At 43.8% G+C, this 23,248-nt stretch overlaps 1 protein-coding gene across 6 annotated transcripts in view; it reads right to left on the minus strand.

Moving 5' to 3' along the window:
• Window positions 1-1,449, minus strand: part of RAD18 (RAD18 E3 ubiquitin protein ligase) — a 115,883-nt gene extending 114,434 nt beyond the window's left edge. For 2 of the 6 annotated variants that reach the window (XM_034776481.1, XM_034776484.1), the window contains exons 1-2: window positions 1,218-1,295; window positions 283-364 (exon numbers count right to left, since the gene is read on the minus strand). In XM_034776481.1, coding sequence (XP_034632372.1) covers window positions 283-364; window positions 1,218-1,268 — 133 coding nt within the window. In that variant the 5' untranslated portion in view covers window positions 1,269-1,295. Of the gene's footprint in view, window positions 1-282; window positions 365-1,217; window positions 1,297-1,349 lie in introns of those variants that run through there. The other 4 variants (XM_034776480.1, XM_034776482.1, XM_034776483.1 and 1 more) reach the window with 4 other exon arrangements.
• Between the last annotated feature and the right edge of the window lie 21,799 nt (window positions 1,450-23,248).

Below are 23,248 nucleotides of genomic sequence, written 5' to 3' on the forward strand. Positions count from 1 at the left end.
TTGCCTGCCGCCAAACCAGCACGTAAGTATAGACAAGCCCTAGGTGTCAGCTTAACAAGGGCCTTGACCCTCCAGCCCTGCAGGGTCCTGAGACCATAGGTTCAAGCCCTAGGTTAACATAATTGATGTGTGGACACCAGGGGGGTTAGGCTTAAGCGTGGGCTTACACTGCTGTGTAGGCGTACCCCAACATCTAACAGAAGAGATGGCAGGATGGAATGAGAGTCAGGCACTAGTGAAGGATACATACCCCACCCCCCATAAAAATACTCCTGTACTTACAGTTATGTGAACACTGTGGTATGATCATTGCAATATCAAAGTAATCAAAGCATATCCCACAACGCAACAAATCATCCACTGCCTGAAATGGGAAAAATAAAGTTAAGGTCATTCAAAGGCACCCTTCAAGAGCTCTTCATCTGACTATACGTCTGATATAAGAAATATCTACATGCTTCCACTCTCAGAAATTCTTGTCCACCAGTTTCCTAAACCCCATAGGTGAAAAACAACAATCTCTCACATCTCTTGGGGATGAGTTTAACAGTTGCTTTATGTCAAAAGCTGTTACACTAAATGCCAACACAAATGCAAATGGTCACATAGCTATTCGGTAGCAGCTTGCTGAACACAAATTCAATAAACAAACTGAACTGAGAACAGCTTCCAAAATCAGTTCCAATGTGTAGACTTAATCTTTGGCACCTCTGCTAGAGCTCAAGGGTGAAAAGGGGGAAGGGAAAGGCAGTTCTTGCAGAAGCCCCTTCCCAAATGGGAGCTCTGCTAGCAATTCAATATTCTCTGACATTCCTCCTGACAAACTCTCCCCATCCAGCTTCCTCCCTAGCAAAAATGGGGGCATGGGTCTTGTGGAAAGCAAAGGGCCTGCTCTGCTACCTAAAAGTTTTAGGAGGGGTGGGGAAGGTAAATTCCACTATAAGGCCAGCTGCAATCCTCTGATACTTCAGGTATCCCCAGGGTCACTCTTGGGAGCCCCCATGAATCAAAATGCCAGCCCTGACCCTTGGCCAGCTCTGGAGAACCACGCTCTTGATTAAGCATTTTAAGGACCCCACTCTTACGTATAAGGATCTCTGGACCATAAGTCTTTTACCATCCTCCATAAGCACCAATGGACGCGCCCCCATCCCTTCCCCCAGGTCCTGCCCCACCCCAGTTCTCACTGGGCAGCCCCGGGCCTCCCCCCGTCTCACCGGGCCGGTACCCCCCGTTGTCAAGGGGGGGGCGGCTCGGTACACGCCCATACAGCTGGGATCCGCGGCTCCAGTGAGCTCCCCCCAGCGCAGCACCGGGACTGAAGCCCCAGGAGCCTCCCTCCCACTTACTTTCAGTAGGGAGAGGTTCTCGGGCCAGCGCGGCTCGGCCAGCGCCATGGTACCCACCCCAGGGCGGGCCAGCTCCCAACCCGCCCGCAGCCGGCCCCAAATCACCCGCGCCCAGCAACCGGCGCGCGCATACTTCCGGCCCCGCCCCGGGGGTTGCTGGGAGATGTAGTTTCTGCCGCGGCTGCGCTCGGCTCCCCTGGCAGAGCTGTGGCTGGGCCGGCCAGGCGGGGAGCGGGGAGGCTTGTCCCTCTAGGAGAAGCTATATACCTATCTCCTAGAACTGGAAGGGACCCTGAAAGGTCATTGAGTCCAGCCCCCTGCCTTCACTAGCAGGACCAAGTACTGATTTTGCCCCAGATCTCTAAGTGGCCCCCTTAAGGATTGAACTCAGAACCCTGGGTTTAGCAGGCTAATGCTCAAACCACTGAGGGATTCCGTCTTTGCTGCAGTGTCAGCCTCCCTCTCCCAGAGACATTGCCAGGGCTGTTTAAAATACAAGGGCCAGCAGGTGCAATGGGACCCTCCCCTCAGGGATTTCCCTACACTCCCCCGCCCCCGAATTTCACCAACACACCTCCCACCCCCAGTTTTGTGAACTAGTTACATGCAGAGTTGCCAATTTAGTGATTGTTTGGAAATTTGAATTGAAATGGAAACATTAATACAAACGTTAAAAGCATATGAAGTGTATGATAAAATACGTGCCTCTGAAAAAGTATAATAGATTTGAAAAGCATGAACATAGACTAGTTTCCTTGCACAGCTGTTGTTTTTTATGACCATGTCAGTGCATTCATTTCGGTGATGTTGGCCAACCTAATAATTTCAAATTATGATTTGTAAGCAAAGTCTAAATGAGCTCTCCCTGACAGCTACTGATGAGTTGGGGGGGGAAGGTTTCAGAACCAGATTGTATTTACATTCACACCTAATCTACATAGGTATCCAGCAAACAGAGCTGTATTGCCCACGTAATAGATTTTGGCTGGGGTTGGGTTACAAATCCCTTGAATGAGAGGGGTAATGTATTCTTATTGCATGACTAAAGGGCAGTAGAACTGTACTTAGCCTGTGCTGATTGAGGGCATCAAGAGAGGATGGAGACAGGTGTTTTGCTTGATGGTCTGCCTGAGTCACAAGTACTAGTGACATCATTCTCCCACTACAAGAAAGGGACCAAGTGACCTTCGCCATTGGATCATATGAACTGGAACCATAAACTCCCTAAACATTAAATCTCACCAAATGAGGGTCAATCCATCCTCATCATCATATCCACTCATTATACTCCACACCCAAACACAACCACTCTATGAACTTCATACCCTCATATCTCAATGTCTGTCCTTTGACCTATCAACCTTTTCCCCCTAATCAGGGATATTGCAGACTATGTATTCCTCATGCTACCTGATCTTTAACCAAACTTTGCACCCTCGATAATCTGTATGTTATTCCCTGATAACCAGAAACTTCTATGCTCAAACTCTGTTCACTATTTATTTTTTTTAACATCATCTTAATAAAATTTTTAAATTTGACCTGCCCCTCACCACTGTTTAAAAAAAGATCTGATTAGGCTCCGCAGATAGTCTTTTGTTTTGTTAAGTGACCACTACAGCTGAAATCACTGAAAATCAGGTCTACGCACTTAGACCTGCTGTGGGACAGTGTTTCTGTGGAAAAGATGACCCAGTCTGCACTAGCAGTGAGGTTCCCGCACTGAGAGCTCAGTGAAATCACAGAGAGCTGGGTAAAACCTCAAGAGACCAACTCTCAGAGGTCATAGTGGCAGGTGGCAGCAGAAGGTGATGGTACAGGGCCATTGGCAACAGAGTGAACGGTGGCACAATGAACAACAGTGGCCAGAGCGAACAGTGAGCAGCTGGAGGAACAAGCAAGGTGCCTTCTTGCCCCCCACCTGGGAGGTGAACTCATGTGAAAGCACCTCTGAACTCTGAGTCTCCACTGACCAAGGACAACACCAGTGAGTGTTAATGAGACTGTTAAGAATGCTGGACACACAACTCAGTTCATGCGAACAAACAGGGCTGTGGCATCATACTTTCTATTTAAGCAAGCGATACCACATACTACAAACTGGAGGCCAATGTTCGTCCTGAAGTTGAACACTGGTTCCAAACAAGACCAGCAAATGCTCACTATCTTTCTGCAAAAAACTCAACTGACTGGCTAGAAGCATGTGGTGCAACATTGAAAGACTCAACAGTTGAAAAAGTGAAGAACTCTCTCACCACATTCAAAAAATTTGCATACATGGCTGATGAATGCACCGATGCAAATGGGCATCAAGTATTAAGTCATTGTGTACATTATCTTGATGTCAGTAGTAGGCCAGTAGATGCATTTCTAGATGTTCAAGTTATAGAAGACACATCGGCTGCATCTGTGACAACCCAATCTTAGAATAGTCAAATGCTTGTCAGTTGGACCCCAAACAGATAGCTGCCTGTGCATTTGATGGAGCTGCAAACTTCTCTGGAAGACATGGTAGAGTACAAGCTTTGCTCAAATAAAAATGTAACCCTAATCTCTTCTATACACACTGCAGAGGCAATCTACTCCAACTAGCACTAGTACGAGCTGCAGATTCTTCAAAAGACATTTAAAAAGCTATAAATTTAATGTCTTCATTATATTATTTTTTCAACAAGAGTCCAAAAAGACTGAATATCTTGGAATATATAGAAGATACACTGGGACTGAAGTTCAAATTAGTCCAACCTGGGAAAACCCTCTGGCTTTCTCATGAGCAATCGTGGACTGTTGTCTTAAAATTACTCCAGCCATTATTACTGGCTTGGAAAGTATCTACCAAGATGGGATGGATCTAAGTAATGAGGCTGGTGGATTACTTTTGCTACTACGTTCAGAGAAGACTATTGCCATTCTCTCTCTTGTAAGTCTACTGTTGAAAACACTTGGGTCATAAAACAATGCCATCCAGGCATCTGCTACAACAGTAGTAGATCTTTGTCCAGCAATAGAAACTACATTTGGATCAGAGAGCTATCCATTGAAAAAGTACTGGAAGAAGCAAAGACTTCAGTCCAGAAGTTGACTAATGAAGGCATTTATATTGAATCCTTAAGTGAAGAGGACAAGAAGTGTTTGATAAGACAACTGAAAAAGTACACAGACTTGATTCTTAAAAATCTACAACAGCGACTTCTAGATTCTACTCAACCTCTACATAGCTTTTACAGATCCCTGTCCTATAAAACACTGACAGTTGAGTGGAGTGAGTAAGGCACTACCAGCAATGGGGCTGCCATGTGCTCAGGACAGAATAGAGAATTTGAACACAGAGTGGAATATCATACGATGTATGAACGAAGATTTGACTTCAACTTCCTTTTTATTATCACTAGTGGCTCGACCCGATCTTTATGCTATGTTTCCTGGGATGAAAGAAGTAGGAATTCATCTCTTGCTACTCCCAGTCACAACAGCTACAGTTGAGCGTTCTTTTTCATCATTGAGTAGAATTTTGTGTTTGGAAAGAAGTCGCCTTCTGCCTGATCATGTGAATGAACTAATGAGCATATCAATTGAAGGAATGGAAGTACCGGACACATGAGAAGCCACCAAAGATGAACGCATTGCATTCAAGAAGTTCATTAACAGAGTTGTGCAAAATTATAACAAGAAACCAAGAAGGATATAGATGTAGTGCTTCATAGAAGACTTGAGTAGCCAACTTTAATTTGTGTGATGATTTTAAAACATGAGTTAAATCTAATAAAATGGTCATGAAACATTTTTCAGTTTTTATTATGGTGCCATACAGCCCACCTTCACCCTCACCGTCTGACCCTTCATCGGCCCTGACACTCCCGCCTGTAAATTCAAACACCCCTGCTAATTTCAATTCTTGGGGAAAACATTGCCTCCCATTGTGTCCACAGGGATGTCTCCTGGGATCCCGATGCTGGCCCTCCAGTGAATCCAACATCACACTCCACTATTGTCATCCCAAAAACACATATTCCTAAGAGGTGCTAGGCACAAAACACTCACGCAAGCATACTGCAGAAGGGTGGTACCAGATCACCCCGATAAACACATTCCCCAACAATAAGAAGAATACGCTGACCCATTTTAAGGATAAGGTCAGGATGACAGCATGATGAATAGAGCTGTTTTGATCGAACCTACAGATACCAGGCAATGGGTGGCACCCTGATATGTCAGAAGGCGAGAAGTACCTTGTTTGTATTGGTGTATAAAGATGTATCTCAGAGGGAGTGTTTTTGTCCAGCCGAGAGGGCAGTGTAAAGGTCCGCCCCTGACTGAGCTGCGTCCATTGTCACCGACATACATGTGCTAGTGTAACTGTAGACATTGAGCCGGGGAGCTAGGACCATGCTTTGCTGACAATAAACCTGGCCAGGTGCCTTCGCACCTTAACGGATTTTGTGGTCACTAGGCGGTTCACTCAAGATCTGCTGTGCCAGCTATCGGCACAGAGCTGGGACAGCACACAAGGAACACACATGCAGCCGAACATCTGATGACAACTATCACAAGATTTTATTTAAAAAAACAAGTTTGGGCAGCTTTTTATTTGCCTCTAAGGTTCACATTTTCAGTCTTTTCTTTACAACCGCCAGGGGCAGAAACTTGCTTTAAAAAAAAAAACAGTGGTGATCCACACATAATCTGATGATTCCAGGAGCAGAGGCTTCAAGAAAAATGCCAAATATTGCAAGACTAGCAATACAATGGTAAGCATGAGCAACAGCGTAGTCTTCAGAACATGCTACAAGACCATTAGTTTGTCCATAATTTTGCCTGAGGAGAAGATGCTGGAGATCACTGATGACTTTTAGAGTCACAGAATTTAAGGCTAGAAGGGACCACTGGATCATTTAGTCTGACCTGGCTACCACCACCCAGCACCCACACATTAAACTGAAATTATACAAAGTATTATAGGAGACTAGACTATATGTGCCACAGCCAGAGAATAGGAGGGACCACGGTGCACCAGTGCCCATGGCAACCGCAATGGCAGGGAAATTATCCACACCCACACACTGCAGAGGAAGGCAAAAATCCCCCAAGGTGACTGCCAGTTTGACCATGGGGAAAATTCCTTCTCCACCCATATATGGCAATCAGTTAGACCCTGAGCACGTGAGCAAGAACCAACCAGCCAAGTACTAGAGAGAGAAAATGCTTGGTGTCACCTCAGAGCCCCGGTCCTCCCCATCTAATGACCCATCTCCAGCCATGGCCGTCCCTGATGCTTCAGAGAAAGGAGATGAAAAACAAACCAGAATAAACTGGGAGCTCAGACACTACAATGATGAGAGCTATATAAATACCTAGATAGATTTGCAAGTGAGGATTTCATTGATCCCTGGGGTTTTCAGTTGGATCCTTCTATAAACATTGGGTCTAATTTGTTATTTAATTAACGTACTAGGGGATATGCTGCAAAACCGTTTTAAGGTAACAGGTAACTCTTATTGCAAAAGGGATTTTATCTAATATGAAAGTATAAAGCCTGAGGTTGCGTCTTTGTGTTTATTTTTTGTGTAAGTTGTAATGTTTGCTTTCCCTTACTATTTCATCTTTGAATCTATGTTTTTTTCTATTAAACAAACTTTTTGTTTATTTTCACTGCAAGCAGGTCTCTGGTATGCAAACCATGTAGACTGTGTAAGCCAAAGTAAGCTGATATCTCGGGGGCTGGGTTCATGCTCTCAGGCATGATGAACCAGAGGGGAAAAGTCAGCGTGTCTGATAGGTAAGAACTCTAGGAGGACATATTTGGGGAGACTCAGGACTAGAAGGGCTGTTGATGTCACCCTGCAAAGACTCACTTGGCTGGTGAGACCTTATGCTTGTGGGCTGGCGACTAATGTCAGAGATCTGAACCATAGCCGCACAGCACCAAGCTACCCAAAAGTTACTGAGCAGGTGATGGCAACTACTCACTGGTGTGGGTGGACCCCAAAAGGTCATGGCTTGACTACAGAAGGTTACTCTTTTTCTGTTCTCCAAAGAGCAATTTAGGCTGTAACTTTACTTATAGCTGATGTTCTCAAACCAAAACAAGTTAGGTCCTGTGTAATCTTGATAAATTAGAACAAGAATGTGAAAAATAGATGCTCTGATTCAATTTAAACCATGAGTCAATGGCACTTTTCCTTCCTGTTTTCTGTTCCTTCTGTTCACCTTTTTAATTTGTTTAAATTCCACCCCCTCATTTGTAAAATCCTCTTTCTCTGAATCGTTCTCTGTTCATGGGAGTGAATATGTCAAGAGATCAGAGCAAGGACCTTGGACACAAGACACTCGGGGGCTATTGTCTGTTCTGCCACCAGCTGGAGTAAGTCACAATCTCTTTGTGCATCATTTTACCCATCTGAAAAAAAGAAAGTGAATTACTTGTTAGAGGTGATATAGAGCTTAATGTACTAATAATGTTTGTAAAAACAGCAAGAAGTCTGGTGACACCTTAAAGACTAACAGTTTTATTTGGGCATAAGCTTTTGTGGGTAAAAACCCCAGTCTCCATGCATCTGAAGAAGTGGAGTTTTTACCCACGAAAGCTTATGCCCAAATAAATCTGTTAGCCTTTAAGGAGCCACCGGACCCCTCGTTGTTTTTGTGGATACAGACTAACACGGCTACCCCTCTAATGTTTGTAAAGTACTTTAAGAGTAGCAGGTAGAAGATGCTACCTATATAATGTGCAACCATTATTAGTCAGTCTCTTCTTCTGCATAACAAATTATTATCCATGTTCTACATGCTTTAATACAATAATTATAAGTTTAACAATTTTAAAATCTTTTTCTCTCTCTCTATTGCCGGTACCATTTTCACTCCACATGAGTGTGGGGTAAAATGAATGTAATCTATAAGAGAAAGTTGTGACTAGGTGTCAGGCACTTATGAGTTCTAATATTTCATCTAAGACACAGAATCTCATTTTTGACCTTGAGCAAGTCATTGAACCTGTCCGTAGTTGTAAAACTGTGATGATAATACTTACCTATCTCCTCCTCAAGGGTGTCGTCAGGATTAATTAGTTAATGGTTGGATAGTGTTTAAAGCTTTATAAAGTGCTATTAAGTTATTTTTATTATAATCAGAATGTATTATTCAATTTTCATTTTCTAATTAAGTCTAACTAAATACCAACATAGGAACTTTAAAAATCTTATACAATAATTTTTGCTCAAATAGTTGTTCATACTCAAAATTTCAAGACCTGCAGTTCATGATCAATATAAAAAATTTATAGTTCTACAAGTTTGGGAGTTATGTCTAACAATGTGTAAAACTACTCCCAAAACACCATTTTAAATGGACTTTGTTTACCATTTCCAGTTTACGTTTATTTCCATAGTGACTGATATTTTTAGCAGCTGTCACACTGAATGTGGAAACAGAATCTAAGCCAATGAAACTGTTTTTATAAAGCTATTGTTCATTTTCTCTGCATGGCATTTCTTCAACTTCAAGCACTCAGGCTGTTTGCATGGAGTAAGTCAGGGCCAAGTGAATCTTGGCATAAACAGGTGCAAAACCCCAAAAAGTCTCAGGACCTAGATCACCTGTGACATAAATGACCATGTAAAATACACATTAGGGCTCAATCTCCTCTGGGACTTTAATCTCCTCTTACTTACACAAGTGAATCTCCTCTTATTTACACAAGAGTAAAGTCAGTGGAGTTACTCCAGATTTACACCAAAGTACGTGAGCACAGAATTTGGCCCCAGACATAAATTGTTCAGAAAACAAGTAAGTGTACGTAAGTGGCACCAAATTGGCATTCAGATATGCAAAATTAGTGTAATTTTCATGCCTATGATTTCAGATCACAACCAGAGACTGCTTACCTCTTTACCACCCATCCCCCATGATCATGACCCGTTATGATCATCATCTTCCTCATCTAATGCTCTCTGCTATTTTTTTTTGTTTCTTCATCTTCCTTTCCCTCTTAAAGACTTTTCTTTTCCTTCAGATTCATTACTTTCCTTTCTTGCCCTTTCCTCAGTGCCTTGTTATCAGGATCAAATTGGCATGACAACTTGCAGATTTATTATTTTTTTTTTTTTGGCTTTAGGTGTTTACAGGTTTCTTGTGGTATAAATGCAGTAATACGGGTCCTTCCGCAACATATACTTTGCTATTGCAATATTTGCATTAGTATTGTTACACAGAATAAGTTTAAAATTTACAGATAAGCTGGTGGGATATTACACTGGCATTTCGTTCAAAGTTTATGACATGTGGACAAATGCCTTCTTCCCTGCTGCTTTAGGGGCTAGCACAGGAGATAAAGTCATTTGTCTCTTTGTTTGATAATATCTTAATAAATAAATCCAGTGTTTGCTGGATTAAGCAGGATAACTGGAGAGGACATAGTGACCAGATTATTGCACCAGATGAAATTAGGAATAATTCCATGAATCAGTGGAGTTATACCAATGTTAAACCAGAATCAGGCCTATAAATATTCAGTGGGCCAAACAACTTCAACAGGTGAGACTGAGAGGGATCCAACCCAGAACACCCAAGGATTAAAGGACTCATCTGGGAAGTGAGAGACCTGCAGTTAAATCCCTGTTCTGAATGGGTGGGGGCTTGAACCTGCACTTCCTACATCCTAGGAGAGTATTCTAACCTGGCGGACATAGGATATAAGAGGACCACTTGATTTTTTTGCAAGAAAGGGATGACCTGGCTTATGCAACTAACTTCAGGAGACGGTCCACAGCCCAGAGTTGGATGCTTAATTCCCCTCCCTGCTCAGTTTGCTGGCTTCTGTGAATCTCTTTCTTAGGCACCTAATTCTTCCTGTGCATTGTGAAGGGAGCCTGGGCGCCTAACTTGGGTCTGAGAATTCCACTGGGTAGAAGGGCACCTGAACTTAGGTGTTGCAATGCTAAGCCGAAGTCTCCTTTGCAGGTCTAGCCCAAGGTAATTCCAAGTAACATGACATAAATTCCAGCCACAGCACTTCCCCTGGGACTAGACTACTGTTCCTTCCTGAGAATTTCTCAGCCCCAGATTCTAACTTCTCCTGATCAGAAGGCTACTCTCTCCTCCCCACGGTGGAGGCAACAAGCTGCACTTCACAACAGTGAGTCAGCATGGCTCAATTAGCATCTTCCTACAGGTGCTGACACCTGTTGAGGGTATGGTGCCCCACTTTTACACCATCCAATGCCATTTTCTGTAGCGCCTCCTTTTTCTTATTTATTATCTGGAATAAGGAAATGCTTTGTGGCCCCAATCCTGGATCAGACCCCATTGGGGTAGATACTGTGCAAACACATCATAAAGAGATGGTAGAGAATATTGCAGCAGCATTCAGGATGGATGGAGGATACAGAGGGACCTAGACAAATTAGAGGATTGGGCCAAAAGAAACCTGATGAGGTTCAACAAGGACAAGTGCAGAGTTCTGCACTTAGGATGGAAGAATCCCATTCACTGTTACAGACTAGGGACCAAATGGCTAGGAAGCAGTTCTGCAGAAAAGGACCTAGGGGTTACAGTGGACGAGAAGCTGGATATGCGTCAACAGTGTGCCCTTGTTGCCAAGAAGACTAATGGCATTTTGGGCTGTATAAGTAGGGGCATTGCCAGCAGATGGAGGGACGTGATCATTCCCCTCTATTCGACATTGGTGAGGCCTCATCTGGAGTATTGTGTCCAGTTTTGGGCCCCACACTACAAGAAGGATGTGGAAAAATTGGAAAGAGTCCAGCAGAGGGCAACAAAAATGATTAGGGGGCTGGGGCACAACTCTTATGCATAGAGGCTGAGGGAACTGGGATTCTTTAGTCTGCAGAAGAGAAGAATGAGAGGGGATTTGATAGCTGCTTTCAACTACCTGAAAGGGGGTTCCAAAGAAGATGGATCTAGACTGTTCTCAGTGGTACCAGATGACAGAACAAGAAGTAATGGTCTCAAGTTGCAGTGGAGGAGGTTTAGGTTGGATATTAGGAAAAACTTTTTCACTAGGAGGGTGGTGAAACACTGGAATGGCTTACCTAGGGAGGTGGTGGAATCTCCTTCCTTAGAGGTTTTTAAGGTCAGGCTTGACAAAGCCCTGGCTGGGATGATTTAGTTGGGAATTGGTCCTGCTTTGAGCAGCGGGTTGGACTAGATGACCTCCTGAGGTTCCTTCCAACCCTGATATTCTATGGTTCTATGAAATGGAGTAAAATGGGATTTGTCAAGGTTGGAGAGGAGAAAGAAGTTGCAATTGTCAAGGCGTAAGATGAGGATGACCTGGATGGGAGTTTAATCGTCAGACAAAAGGTCAGATTTTATAGATGTCATTTAGGAAGAAGTGGAAAGATTTAGATATGTCCTGGATGTGAGGCTCTGGAGAGAGGGCCAGGTCAAAGTTAACATCCAGATTATGGCTTTGAGTGACAGGGGGATGGTGGCGTTTTCCACAATGACTAAGAAAGGAGGGAGTGAGAATTCTTGCCTTTGCTGTGTCTTACCTTTCCTTCTCCACAGCGACTCTGTCTAATATACGGGCCATTTGGAGGAAAGTCTAAACTAGCTAGATCTTGCCTGGTAGCTGGATTCACTGTTGTTTTGTACAGACACTACCTGTTGACTAGGGTCCTAGTTTGAGTCTCAGATATGTCAAGGAGCTCAGAAAACAGATGGGGCATTCTCCCACCTGGTTAAATCCAATTTAGTGTAACGCCCTCCCCCCCTCCAGCTGACTAAAACAACAAGCCAAATCCATACTCAGTCTAACTCAAATTATTTTAATGGAGTTGAACCAAGGATACATTTGCCACAACACCTCCTATTAAAACACTGAATTGACCTGACAGAAGTTGGGTTCTATCACACTGAAACTTATAGAATCTCCACTATTTAGTACTTTTAAAAATCATCTATACAAGGTAAAACCTAGTGCTGCACCAGTAAAGTCAATAAAACCATGAATCCCAATAGTGAATTCATTATTATTTATTATTATTATTATTATTAATAATAATAATTTTATTAGCATGCACTCTAATATCATGATGAGCATGGTACAAATACTGTGGACAGACATGATAGAAAGAAATAGATAGGAGGCTGGAGAGAGAGATAAGAAAAATGTCAGCACTAAACCAGTTAGTGGGATTATTGTACACTCATTCTGCTCATGGAAATACACCTCTACCTCGATATAACGAGACCCGATAGAACACAAATTCGGATATAACGTGGTAAAGCAGCGCTCCGGGGGGGGAGGGGGGCTGCGCACTCCGGCGGATCAAAGCAAGTTCGATATTACGCGGTTTCACCTATAACGCGGTAAGATTTTTTGGCTCCCGAGGACAGCGTTATATCAGGGTACAGGTGTGTTATAGACATCTATAGGCGATCCAGTCTCAGAATGAGTGTATATGGAATAGAGCTATAGTTTATATTGAGGTTATGAACTTCCGTTCATTACCTGCAATACTAGTTGTGGTACTAACTAGTTTACATTAGCAATGAATGATCAGAAGCCATTGTTCGTATAACCGCTCTCAGTGAATGTAAGAGACTCCACTGACATCTTCAGAGATATGTTCATTTAAAAATTTTCTGACACTCTGTGTCCACAAGGTCTGGAAGGATGGTCTCCCTCTTGACTTTTGCAATTAGCTTACTGCCTCTCACCCCAGTAGATTCTATTTTCTATTTAAAATTTCTCTGGAGGAGCATACAGCAGTCCTGTGCCATGGAAACAACCTCCTGTGTCTACATGCATATTACTGTGATGGGTTGCCATGGCTATGTGCATTACACCCACAACTGCTATCACATAAGGCAGCTCAGGTCTGTCTTTCTGACTGCCAGGAAGAGGAGGGTGGGTATTACAAAACCCGTTATAAATATCCAGCTCCTTTGGCTGGAAGTAAGCATCTCAGATGGCAGCAGATCATGCCTGAGTGCCTCTGAAGTGAGTCAAGAGGTTCCAGTGGATTTTCTGATGTTCTGGGGGAAAAGGTCAATTGCTAGATGCTGGCTAAGTAATATAGGGTGAAATTTTCAAAAGTGTAAGTGACTTAGGAGCTTGAGTCCAATGGGTGCTTAGGCACTTTTGAATATATCACTCACAGAGTGCACATTAAAAAGTTAGTATTTGACAATAGGAACCACACACTGATAGCTAACACATGGCAATTTCCTTCGTACTTAGAATTCTATTCTATATAGGTTCTTATACCACTTTCATCACCATACCAGCTGGACCCCTTCCAGAAGTGCAATACAGTGATGTGACAGGTTTAAGAGTAGCAGCCGTGTTAGTCTGTATCCGCAAAAAGAACAGGGGTACTTGTGGCACCTTAGAGACTAACACATTTATTTGAGCATAAGCTTTCATGGTCTACAGCCTACTTCATTGGATGCATAGAATGGAATAGAATGTTCTATTCTATACATCCGATGAAGTGGGCTGTAGCCCACGAAAGCTTATGCTCAAATAAATGTGTTAGTCTCTAAGGTGCCACAAGTACTCCTGTTCTTTTTACAGTGATGTGAGTTACATCTGTCTGTGAGATTACAAGTTTGACTGATAAAGGTAATAGTGCAGATGTAATATACTTGACTTCTGTAAGGCATTTGACTTGGTAATGCATAACATTTTGATTAAAAAGTAGAATGATACACCTCCACCCTGATACAACGCTGTCCTCAGGAGCCAAAAAATCTTACTGCATTATAGGTGAAACCACGTTACATCGAACTTGCTTTGATCCGCTGGAGTGCGCAGCCCCGCCCCCCGGAGCGCTACTTTACCACGTTATATCCAAATTCGTGTTATATCGGGTCGCGTTATATCAGGGTAGAGGTGTACAAAATTAACACTGCACATTCCGTGGATTAAAAACTGGCTAACTGATAGGACTCAAAATATAGTAGTAAACAGGGAATCATCATTGAGTGAGTATGTTTCTAGTGGGGTTCTGCAGGGGTCAGTTCTTGGCCCTATGCTATTTAACATTTTTATCAGTAACCGGGATGAGAACATAAAATCATTGCCTGCGGATGAACATGAGCTCCCAGTACAATGCTGTGGCCAAAAGGGGCTAATGCAATGCTTGGATGCATAAACAGGGGACCCTTGAGTAGGAGCAGAGAGGTCATTGACCTCTGTATTTGGCACTGACATGACCACTGCTGGAATACTGTGTCCAGTTCTGTGATGTCCACAATTCAAAAGGGATGTTGATAAATTGGAGAAGGTTCAGAGAAGACCCATGAGAATGATTAAAGGATTAGAAAACATGCCTTATCGAGAGAGACTCAAGGAGCTCAATTTGCTTAATGAAGAGAAGGTTAAGGGATGGCTTGATCATAGTCTGTATTATAAGTAACTACATGGGGAACAAATATTTGATAATTGGCTCTTCAGTCTAGGAGACAAAGGTCTAACAAGATCCAATAGTGGGAAGTTAAAGCTAGACAAATTCTGACTAGAAATAAGGCATACTTTTTTACAGTGAGAGTAATTAACCATTGGAACCATTTACCAAGGATCATGGTGGATTCTCCATCACTGGCAATTTTTAAATCAAGACTGGGAAGTCTTTTTAAAACATATGCTCTAGTCCAAAATAAATTATTTGGGGGAAGTTCTATGGCCTTTGTTATACAGGAGTCAAACTAGTTGATCACAGTGGTCCTTGCTGGCCTTGGGATGAATCTATGAAATAGGAAATAATTATGGTTAAGGCTAAGTTTTTGTCATGGATATTTTTAGTAAAAGTCATGTACAGGTCACGGGCAATAAACAAAAATTAAGGGAAGCCCATGACCTCTCCCTGACTTTCACTAAAAATATCCCTGACAAAACGGTGAGGTGGGTTCAGCACCCACTGCTGCTGGGGCTCTGGGGGCTCCTGCTAATGCAATAAGTGGAAACTCCGGGATCCTCCCCCATGCAGGGGCTGAGCAGTTCTAGAGGTGCACTGCCACCCACGGCAGCAGGGAGCTCCGGAGGGTTCCCCGCCACCTGCAGCGAGTGGGAGCTCCAGGGTCCCCGCTCCCCAGCTGGGAGCTTGGGAGGTTCCCCCCCCCCCCCGCCGCGGCTAAGCAGCTGCAAGAGGTTCCCCCACTGCCCGCCACTTGCTGGGCAGCTGCAAGGAGTCCCCTGCGGCAAAGCAGCTGCGAGGGGTTCCCCCGCTGCCTGCTGCAGGGGGTCCACCTTCTGCGGCTGGGCAGCTGCAGGGTCCCCCCAGGAGGGCAGGTACTGGGAGCTGCGGAGGGAGGCCAGCCGGGAGCTCCAGCCCCAGGGCAGAAAATGTCACAGAGATCAATGGAAGTCACTGATTCTGTGACTTCCATGACCTCCGAGACATAAACGTAACCTTCATGATGGTATCTGTTGGTAAGCGGTAATTATGTCAAAATAGAACAGCTCATCAAATAGAAAACTTCTTTACCAGCTCTGACTACACTTGCTGAGGCTCATGCTGTCACCAGCCAGCTTCCTGTAGTTTAGTAAACTAACGACCTTGGAAACACATTGTCCTTTTGGATAGCAGCTACATGATCGGAATGTACTCCCTAGGACAGAGCAAGACTACACAGTACTCAGAATGCAATTTCTAAGCTGTCTTGTAAAACCCCACAGGATGAAAGGACTGCCTGATGGACCTCCCTCCTCCAGCTGCCTTAGCTGAACATTAATAATACAAGACAAAGTTCGAGACGATGAAAATTCACCTTGTGCCTGTGGCAATGTAACGCCATAATGCTTTCCCTGGGTTCTCTTTTTCTGAATGGTAAGGAAGCTGTTATCACCATTTTGGTGCAACCCAAATTTGCCTCTCAAACACATATCTCATTCAGTGTCCTATACCAAGGTCACACTAGCTTCCACCCAAACAACATCATAAGTCATCTTATACTTACTGGAGATCCGCAGAAGGCAGCTCCTTTGCTCCTGCACAATACCCTGTAATGGTATCACGATGGTGAAAATTTTGCTAAGGGTGCCACCGGTTTGGAGTCTGACCTTGCAGCCCGATGGACAAAATGTTCTTTACGTGCTTCATTGCGATAACTGTTACAGACCATTTGACTCCAAACAGATGCCTGGTCTTAATCATTGTGCTATTAAACCTACAAGCATCAACGTTGTTGTTAGGCTTTTAAAATAGTTTACTATAATTAAATTTGTACTAGAGCTGTTCATTGCTCACACAGAGATGTCATTTATTTGCGTCGTATTTAGTCTGAAATAAAACAGCGTCCCACTATTGGATTAGTCAAGCCCATAGCTTTAAAGCAGTGTACATTAGTTGTTCAGAGTTCAGCAGCCGCTCTCCACTTAAACTGGCTATGCTTTTAGCTGAAAACTGTGCAGATTCCTCCGATTCTCTTCCTCACACAAGCCTTACAATAGCGTAACTTCAGGTGATTTTCTCCCTGATACACAGTGGGGTGATTTGGGGTAAAATGAAAAAATCAAGCTCTGTGGACCGATATTCAAATAATTATTTCTTTAAGAAAATTTGTGACCTATATTATGTAGGAAGTCAGATTAAATTATCATAATGGTCCCTTCTGGCCTTAAAATGTATGACTCTATGAACTTATATATCTGAGAAGAAACTAATTACTTGCAGAGACTCACTGATCTGTAGTGAGAGCTTACAGTATAATTTTCATGGCAATCTAACTGCCCACTATTAACAGTTCCTCCAGTTAATGTTTTCACTTTCTTCTTCAGCTCTGACAAAGTCATCTCAATTTCCTATGGTTTGTTTTTGAAACATTCTGTCCTTTGGCTCTCGCTCCCACATCGTGACTATCTTCCTCCGATTTTATACACCATATGACCTAAGCCATTGGTTTGTAATTAAATGATACCACCCAAGAATGACACAATGGTTCCATTGCCATGGGAACACATCTGCATCTCTTTTTGGTATGCTAATCAACATCAAAGGGCAGACGGTATATTCCAAATTCTTGTTGAGACGCCTAGAGCTGTTGCCATATAAACTGCTGTTGACTAAGACTGAATTCCGAATATTTCCATGTTTCAAGCACCCGGCCAAGCAACCGAGACGCTGCTTTCTTCTGCAACTTTGTTCATCATATCAAAACAATCTCTTCCAAAGAGCATCCATCTTCCTAGGCAATCTGGCCAAATTATCCCCATAGCCCTTATAATGTAATATCATTACTGGGGCTGATTCTATTCTTCACCTTGGCCCCAGTATGTCGCTCAGGCAGGGTAAAGGGGCCATCAATTCAGTGCATCTGGCTTGTGGGAGGTGGGGATTCCCCTGAGACTGGCACAGCATACAGCTGACTTATTTACCTATCTTTCAAACTCCAGTGTAGTGGGTGTGTCAGGAGCAGGGCTGGGAGTATGAGGGTTGTGCCAGGGGCAATAGGGGTTGGGTCCATAGCACATGGCACTACAGGGATTTGGGGCTGCAATGAGTTTTAATCTCCTTTGTTGGCTTCCTTACATTGATATCGGTGTTGATGGGAGAGATGGGTCCAAATCAAAACCTGAGATCCAAGCAGCCTGAACTTTGAGGAAGCTGAAACTTTACAGCTCAGGTCTATTTGATAGAAAGGTAGACTCCTGCTGGCAAAGGGTGTGGTTTGCCCTGGACAGTTTTTTTTTTTCCTACCAGTTAGATGTCCCTATTTTTATGTTGAAATTTGGAAGTAATTAGCAGGCAGGGCACTCTTAGGGTCGACAGTTAACATTCCTGGAGATCATCTTACCAAAATGCAGTGTGTATAAGTTACAGGGGTTAGCACGTGGATTATAGATAAAGAGTCCCATAAAACAGCCTGTAACTCCCTGTTTCATAGTCAGGTTTCTTGTCTGTTTTTTTAATTTCCCCTACCAGGGTGTAGGAAGCATACCACAAAGGCTCACCTGGGCCCCTGGATGGGTAGACCCCACACCAACACTGGGTGGCCAGGCCACCCATGAATTGGGGCTTTCCACCACAGATTGGTGGGGTGATAAGGAGTCAGTGAGGCCACCAGGATGGTGAAACACATGCAGCCGAGGGGCAGGAGGCCACAGGGTGAGCAGGGAGCCTGCTACTGTGGGATGGGGCTGCTGGGGCATGGGAGGAACTCACCTCTAAGAGTTGGGAGGCCACCAAGAAGCTTGGGTGTTCTCAGCCATGGAGCAGATGCCACCGAGCAGGTGTGGATTGGCCACCGTGCAGTATTCCCCTGGGGTTTAGAGCCTGTCCACACTTGGGCTAGTACACCTAGAGCCAAACATGCTTGTAACCTGTGTTGTGTCCCACAAACCATGTTCTGGATCCTTGCTACAGAGCAGTAGGGGCAGGGAGTGTATAGCAGGGATTCTGCAAGCACTATTATCCAAGTGCTTAAAAAACAAACTAATCGGACAGGAAACTGTGTCTCTCTTCCCTGGGAAAAGACTGGCAGCAGATTTGGGCCTGGGTTTGGCTGGCACTGCATGGACAGTGATGGGATTCACTGGGTTTGTTCCCCTTATTTCCCTGTAACATCCTTCCCTCTACCCCAGCCTTGCCCATAGAATCAAATTGTCCTTAACTTCACCCACTTCTCCTTCACACATCACACTAACTAATCCCCCTTCCTTTCCTTGCTGTTTACACCCTTCTGGTGTCCATAGTTAGTTCTCACGACCCGTCCCTGTCATCCCATAGCTGGGCTGAACTTTCCCTCTAAATTAATCCCTTCAGCCCCCTGGTCATTCCTACTGCTTTGCCTGGAGCTGGCAGTACCCCCAAAGGAGGGCAGGCCTTGAGTGGCACCATAGTCCCCCTTACCAAGGTTCCCAACAGCTTTAAGTTCCATCTTGGGCTCTGTAGAAGTTTTGTTGTCATAGGCTCCCTGAGAGATACACTGAATCAAAATATCCTCTAGCTGGCCTCATCCTGGACCCCCCACACCTCCAGGCAGCTCCACCCTCTGACCTAGGGACCGCTCGGGGCCAACTAGCAGAAGGAACAGGAGTGCATAAGAGTTACAGGGATCCCCTAGGTATCTACATACTGGTTCAGCAAAGAGTGCCTGGACAGGTATCTATTGAAAGCCCATATTACACTGCTCATCATAATCACTGTAAAATGTATGCACAGATAATATGTATGGAGTTAGGTATCTCTACTGAAAATCATGTTCTGAAGATCTGTGATGTGAGGCTGGTCACCAAAAGGTATTAAACAAGTTTTCTTCAGGCAAGAGACACGTCTCTACCTGTCTGGCTATACGTAGATGGAGTATTGTATACTTCACAATGAAAGCCTATTTACAGTCTGAGCAAAATGCAAATCAAGAGATTGAAAATTCTCCAACAGGTCAAAACCAGCAGCAGGGTTTACCTTTTTTTACAAGTGAAGACAATGGATGGCTGGAACAATATCTGGGTGTGAAGAATACACTCAGTTATCTTTCACTGAGCGGACAAGCAGCCAGCTGGCTTGGATTATGAAAGAAGGATCACAGCGAGTCTAGCAGTTTGGCAGTGGTAGAGAAATTTGGGGTGAGCTAACTTTTATGAGACAGGAAAATGTCTTGCTAGTTACATTTAGGATCTAGAAAGCATGTTATGGTCTTATCTTGTATGTAACCATTTTTTCCCATTAATTCTACTTGCTTGTTCTCAAATCTCTGCTCTGTGTTAAATAATTTTCCTGTTTTTGCTGTAACCTGGCTAAGCGCTGTGTGTTGGGTGGAACGGTGATCCTGAAGTGGAACCGGTAAGCTGGTGTGTGCTACTCTTTGGGAGTGGCAGATCTGTTAATTCTGTCAGTGTCCAGTGGACACGCCGATCATTAACCTGTACCGAGAGAGCGGAACCTGCGGAGGCCTCGAAGGCAGTGCTTGTGTTGCCAGAGGCTGGCGGTGTTGGGTTGCTGACCCACAGCAGGGACAGAGAAGGCTTCCTCATGCTAAGGGCAGGTGGTAGTGAGGTGCCACACAACCCTGGGTACCCCGAGGGAGCCTCACACACCACCACTGGGAGCCGCTACAGCCCAGGTTCCGCTAAGAGAACCCAGGTGAATCTGGCCCATAGTCTGGTCCCAGCCCATCTCCCCATTCCCTCCTTCCCTAGGTTTTCTGTTCTGGCAGTTGCAGACAATAGTGCTGCCCTCAGATGCAGAAGAATTTCACAGCTTTATCCTGGTGCAGGGGACTCTGATGAGTGATTGGAGGATCTGAGTCTGGTCCCCTCTGCAGCCAGCTCCCTGTGCAAAGTGCTTCTGCACCTGAGCATGTCTCTATCCTGTTGCCAATGCCAGTTTTCAGTAAGTAAGTCTGCCACAAAGTGGCAAGTTACTGAGTGACAGCGAGGAGAGGGTGCTTATGCATGGTGGGAGGCCAGGAGTTACTGTTAAGCATATGATTGTTACTGTTTACAATGTATAGTGCCTACCCCCATAGCAGATACATGGGTAAAGGTGCACCCACCCATACATAAGTGTCTTGGGAGAAACCCTGCAAGGTCACCGGAGGTGAGGTACTGCAGTAATGGATCACTCCGGTAGATAGGATATGTGAGGATGGGTGCCACACCTACAGCGGCTCCTTGAGTTGTAGGGAGAAGGAGAGGAAAGAAAAGCAAGCAAGGCCCTGCAAGATCTCCAAGCAAAACTTTAAGAAGATCGTCTGCAGTCCACTGAGAGCAGAGATGGGCATCTCCAGTCCATCAAGGGGCTGCTCCATGAAAACCTGCAGGCATCTGCAATGCACTGAGACCTGCTGCATGAAAATCTGGGGCAATGGGAAGTCTTCAGCCTACTGAAGGCTGCTCCCTGAGAGGCTTAGATCCTCATGCCTGAGCCTCAGATTTTGTGGCTTGGAATGCTAGATGTTCTGTCAACTTGACATTTTTGGTAAAAATGTAATTTTAAGCACTGAATTGTTCACATGCTGGGCTCTGATAAGAAGCACATCAAGTGATTTGAATCACACCTTCAACAAGTCTAATAGATGGTCTTGTAATCCCACAAACATGAATAAAGGTGTTTAAACTTGTTTATCTTCACTGCATTCCACACAACCTCTCATTAAAAGGCATGCAATCACGTCCATTGTACTATTTTAGAACAACACCTTGCTAGATTTCCTGCTCCATGAGCCATCTCATTCTCTGTATAGCTTTAAGTCTTTTACTTTGCTCAGACTCAGGATGGGGGTGGGAACAGTGTGTTAACATCCCGGGCTTATCCTTTCTGGGGCAGGAGGACCCAAGTAGTTGCTTGTGGTTAAGGAAGGCCCTGAAATTTGTCCGTTTCCTTGTTATGTTCCCGTGCAAGCAGGGACAGGTTGAAGCCAGATAATACAGGCAGTCTGACATCCTTACTGCCCCTGTGTTTCACGAGGAACAGCCTTTTGGGAAGCCTAACACCATGGGCTCCTTACTTGGCAAGTACAATTCACTCCACTTACAGGTGGAGCTACTGGCAATGCCTATAATTAGTTTCCTAAAACTTTACATTATAAGAAACTGTTTTCAGTCACTTATAACTTTGCCAAACTAACTGTTTTCCATGCTGGAGGTCTGCCTCAGGCTGAATCTTTTTGGAAAGTTTTTGCAAAAATGGGTCAGCCATTTCCATGACCAGAAAAATACTTTGTTTGCCAGTGTTAATTTTTTTTTAAACAATCATCCAACCGCAATTGGACGCACAGTGTTTGGTACTTACAAAGGTACTTTGCGTCTTCAACCTCTGGCATAATAATCTTTTAAATCATTTCTGATTATGAGTTTTCAAACCTTTGCAACAAACTATTGTTTTCTTATGTCTGTTTTGGATGGATGGATGGATACTGTAGAGGCCGAGCTGACCATGCACTTACCCCTTCGAGTGGTTGTTGTACACCAGGATTGAGGAAGCTTGTGCTGTCACTGCCCAGACTAGATTCTGATCTCCGTTACAGGGATGTAGATCAGACATAGTTGATCTATCGATAGAGGACTTTAATCTCCAGCAATGTCAGTACAGCTCCTATTAGAAGTGCTACATTTATACAAATAAAAACATTTTGAAAATTTAGGCATCATGGGAGATGCAAAACAATAAAATATGTGGTGTAGGTGACCTTTTTAAAGGTGCTCTTGCAGTGAAAATAGATCCACCAATAAACCAAGCAATTCACAGTTTCTTTATGAATTAAATTATTCTTACTTCAGAATTATATGTCATTTTGTGAGAATGTAAATTAGAATAATTTATATGAATAGAGTCTGCAGAAAGGCTAATATCTAGCAACATAAAAAAAATCCCCAAATTCTACTATTCTGAATTAAATTAACTAAGTAAAGGTTCTTCTTTTCATTGTTAATAGTGCTCCTCCCACATTAAAACCATGTGTACAGAACAGATGTTTGCAATAGAAGTTCTCCAGTTGGGTTATCGACTGGTAGTTCATGCAGTACCCTCCTCTAGCGATCATTCTCATCTACATTCTATATTGTCATCTCTTCCCCAAACTTTAATAATGTTCTGTCATGAAAGATGTGTTCATGCAGGAGGTGGAAAGAAGGCAGGTTAAATGAATGTAGGGGGAGGTCATGCTCCATAAATCAGTTTCAGGTACAGGAGTCTGGCACAGATAATAGGTACAATTTTCAAGTTCCATTTTCAAAAATGTCTAAGACTTAAACACTTTTGAAAATTTTACCCCAGAGCTGAGATTTTCAAAGACGCCTAAGTGAACAAGATGTAACTTGGTTGGTCCAAATGCCATTGAAGAGATTTTACATGTGCAAGCTTTTCAAATACATCTGAAAATGGTATTAACCTTTAAAAGGCTGGGAGTAATTATTTCACAACTGTGTCATGCCTTTCAACCCAAAGCACCAGGCTAAGGCAGTGGGAACTCTCTTTCCCAGAATATGGAAC

The sequence above is a fragment of the Trachemys scripta genome, chromosome 7 (assembly GCF_013100865.1).
Source record: "Trachemys scripta elegans isolate TJP31775 chromosome 7, CAS_Tse_1.0, whole genome shotgun sequence".
NCBI classification, from domain to species: domain Eukaryota; kingdom Metazoa; phylum Chordata; order Testudines; family Emydidae; genus Trachemys; species Trachemys scripta.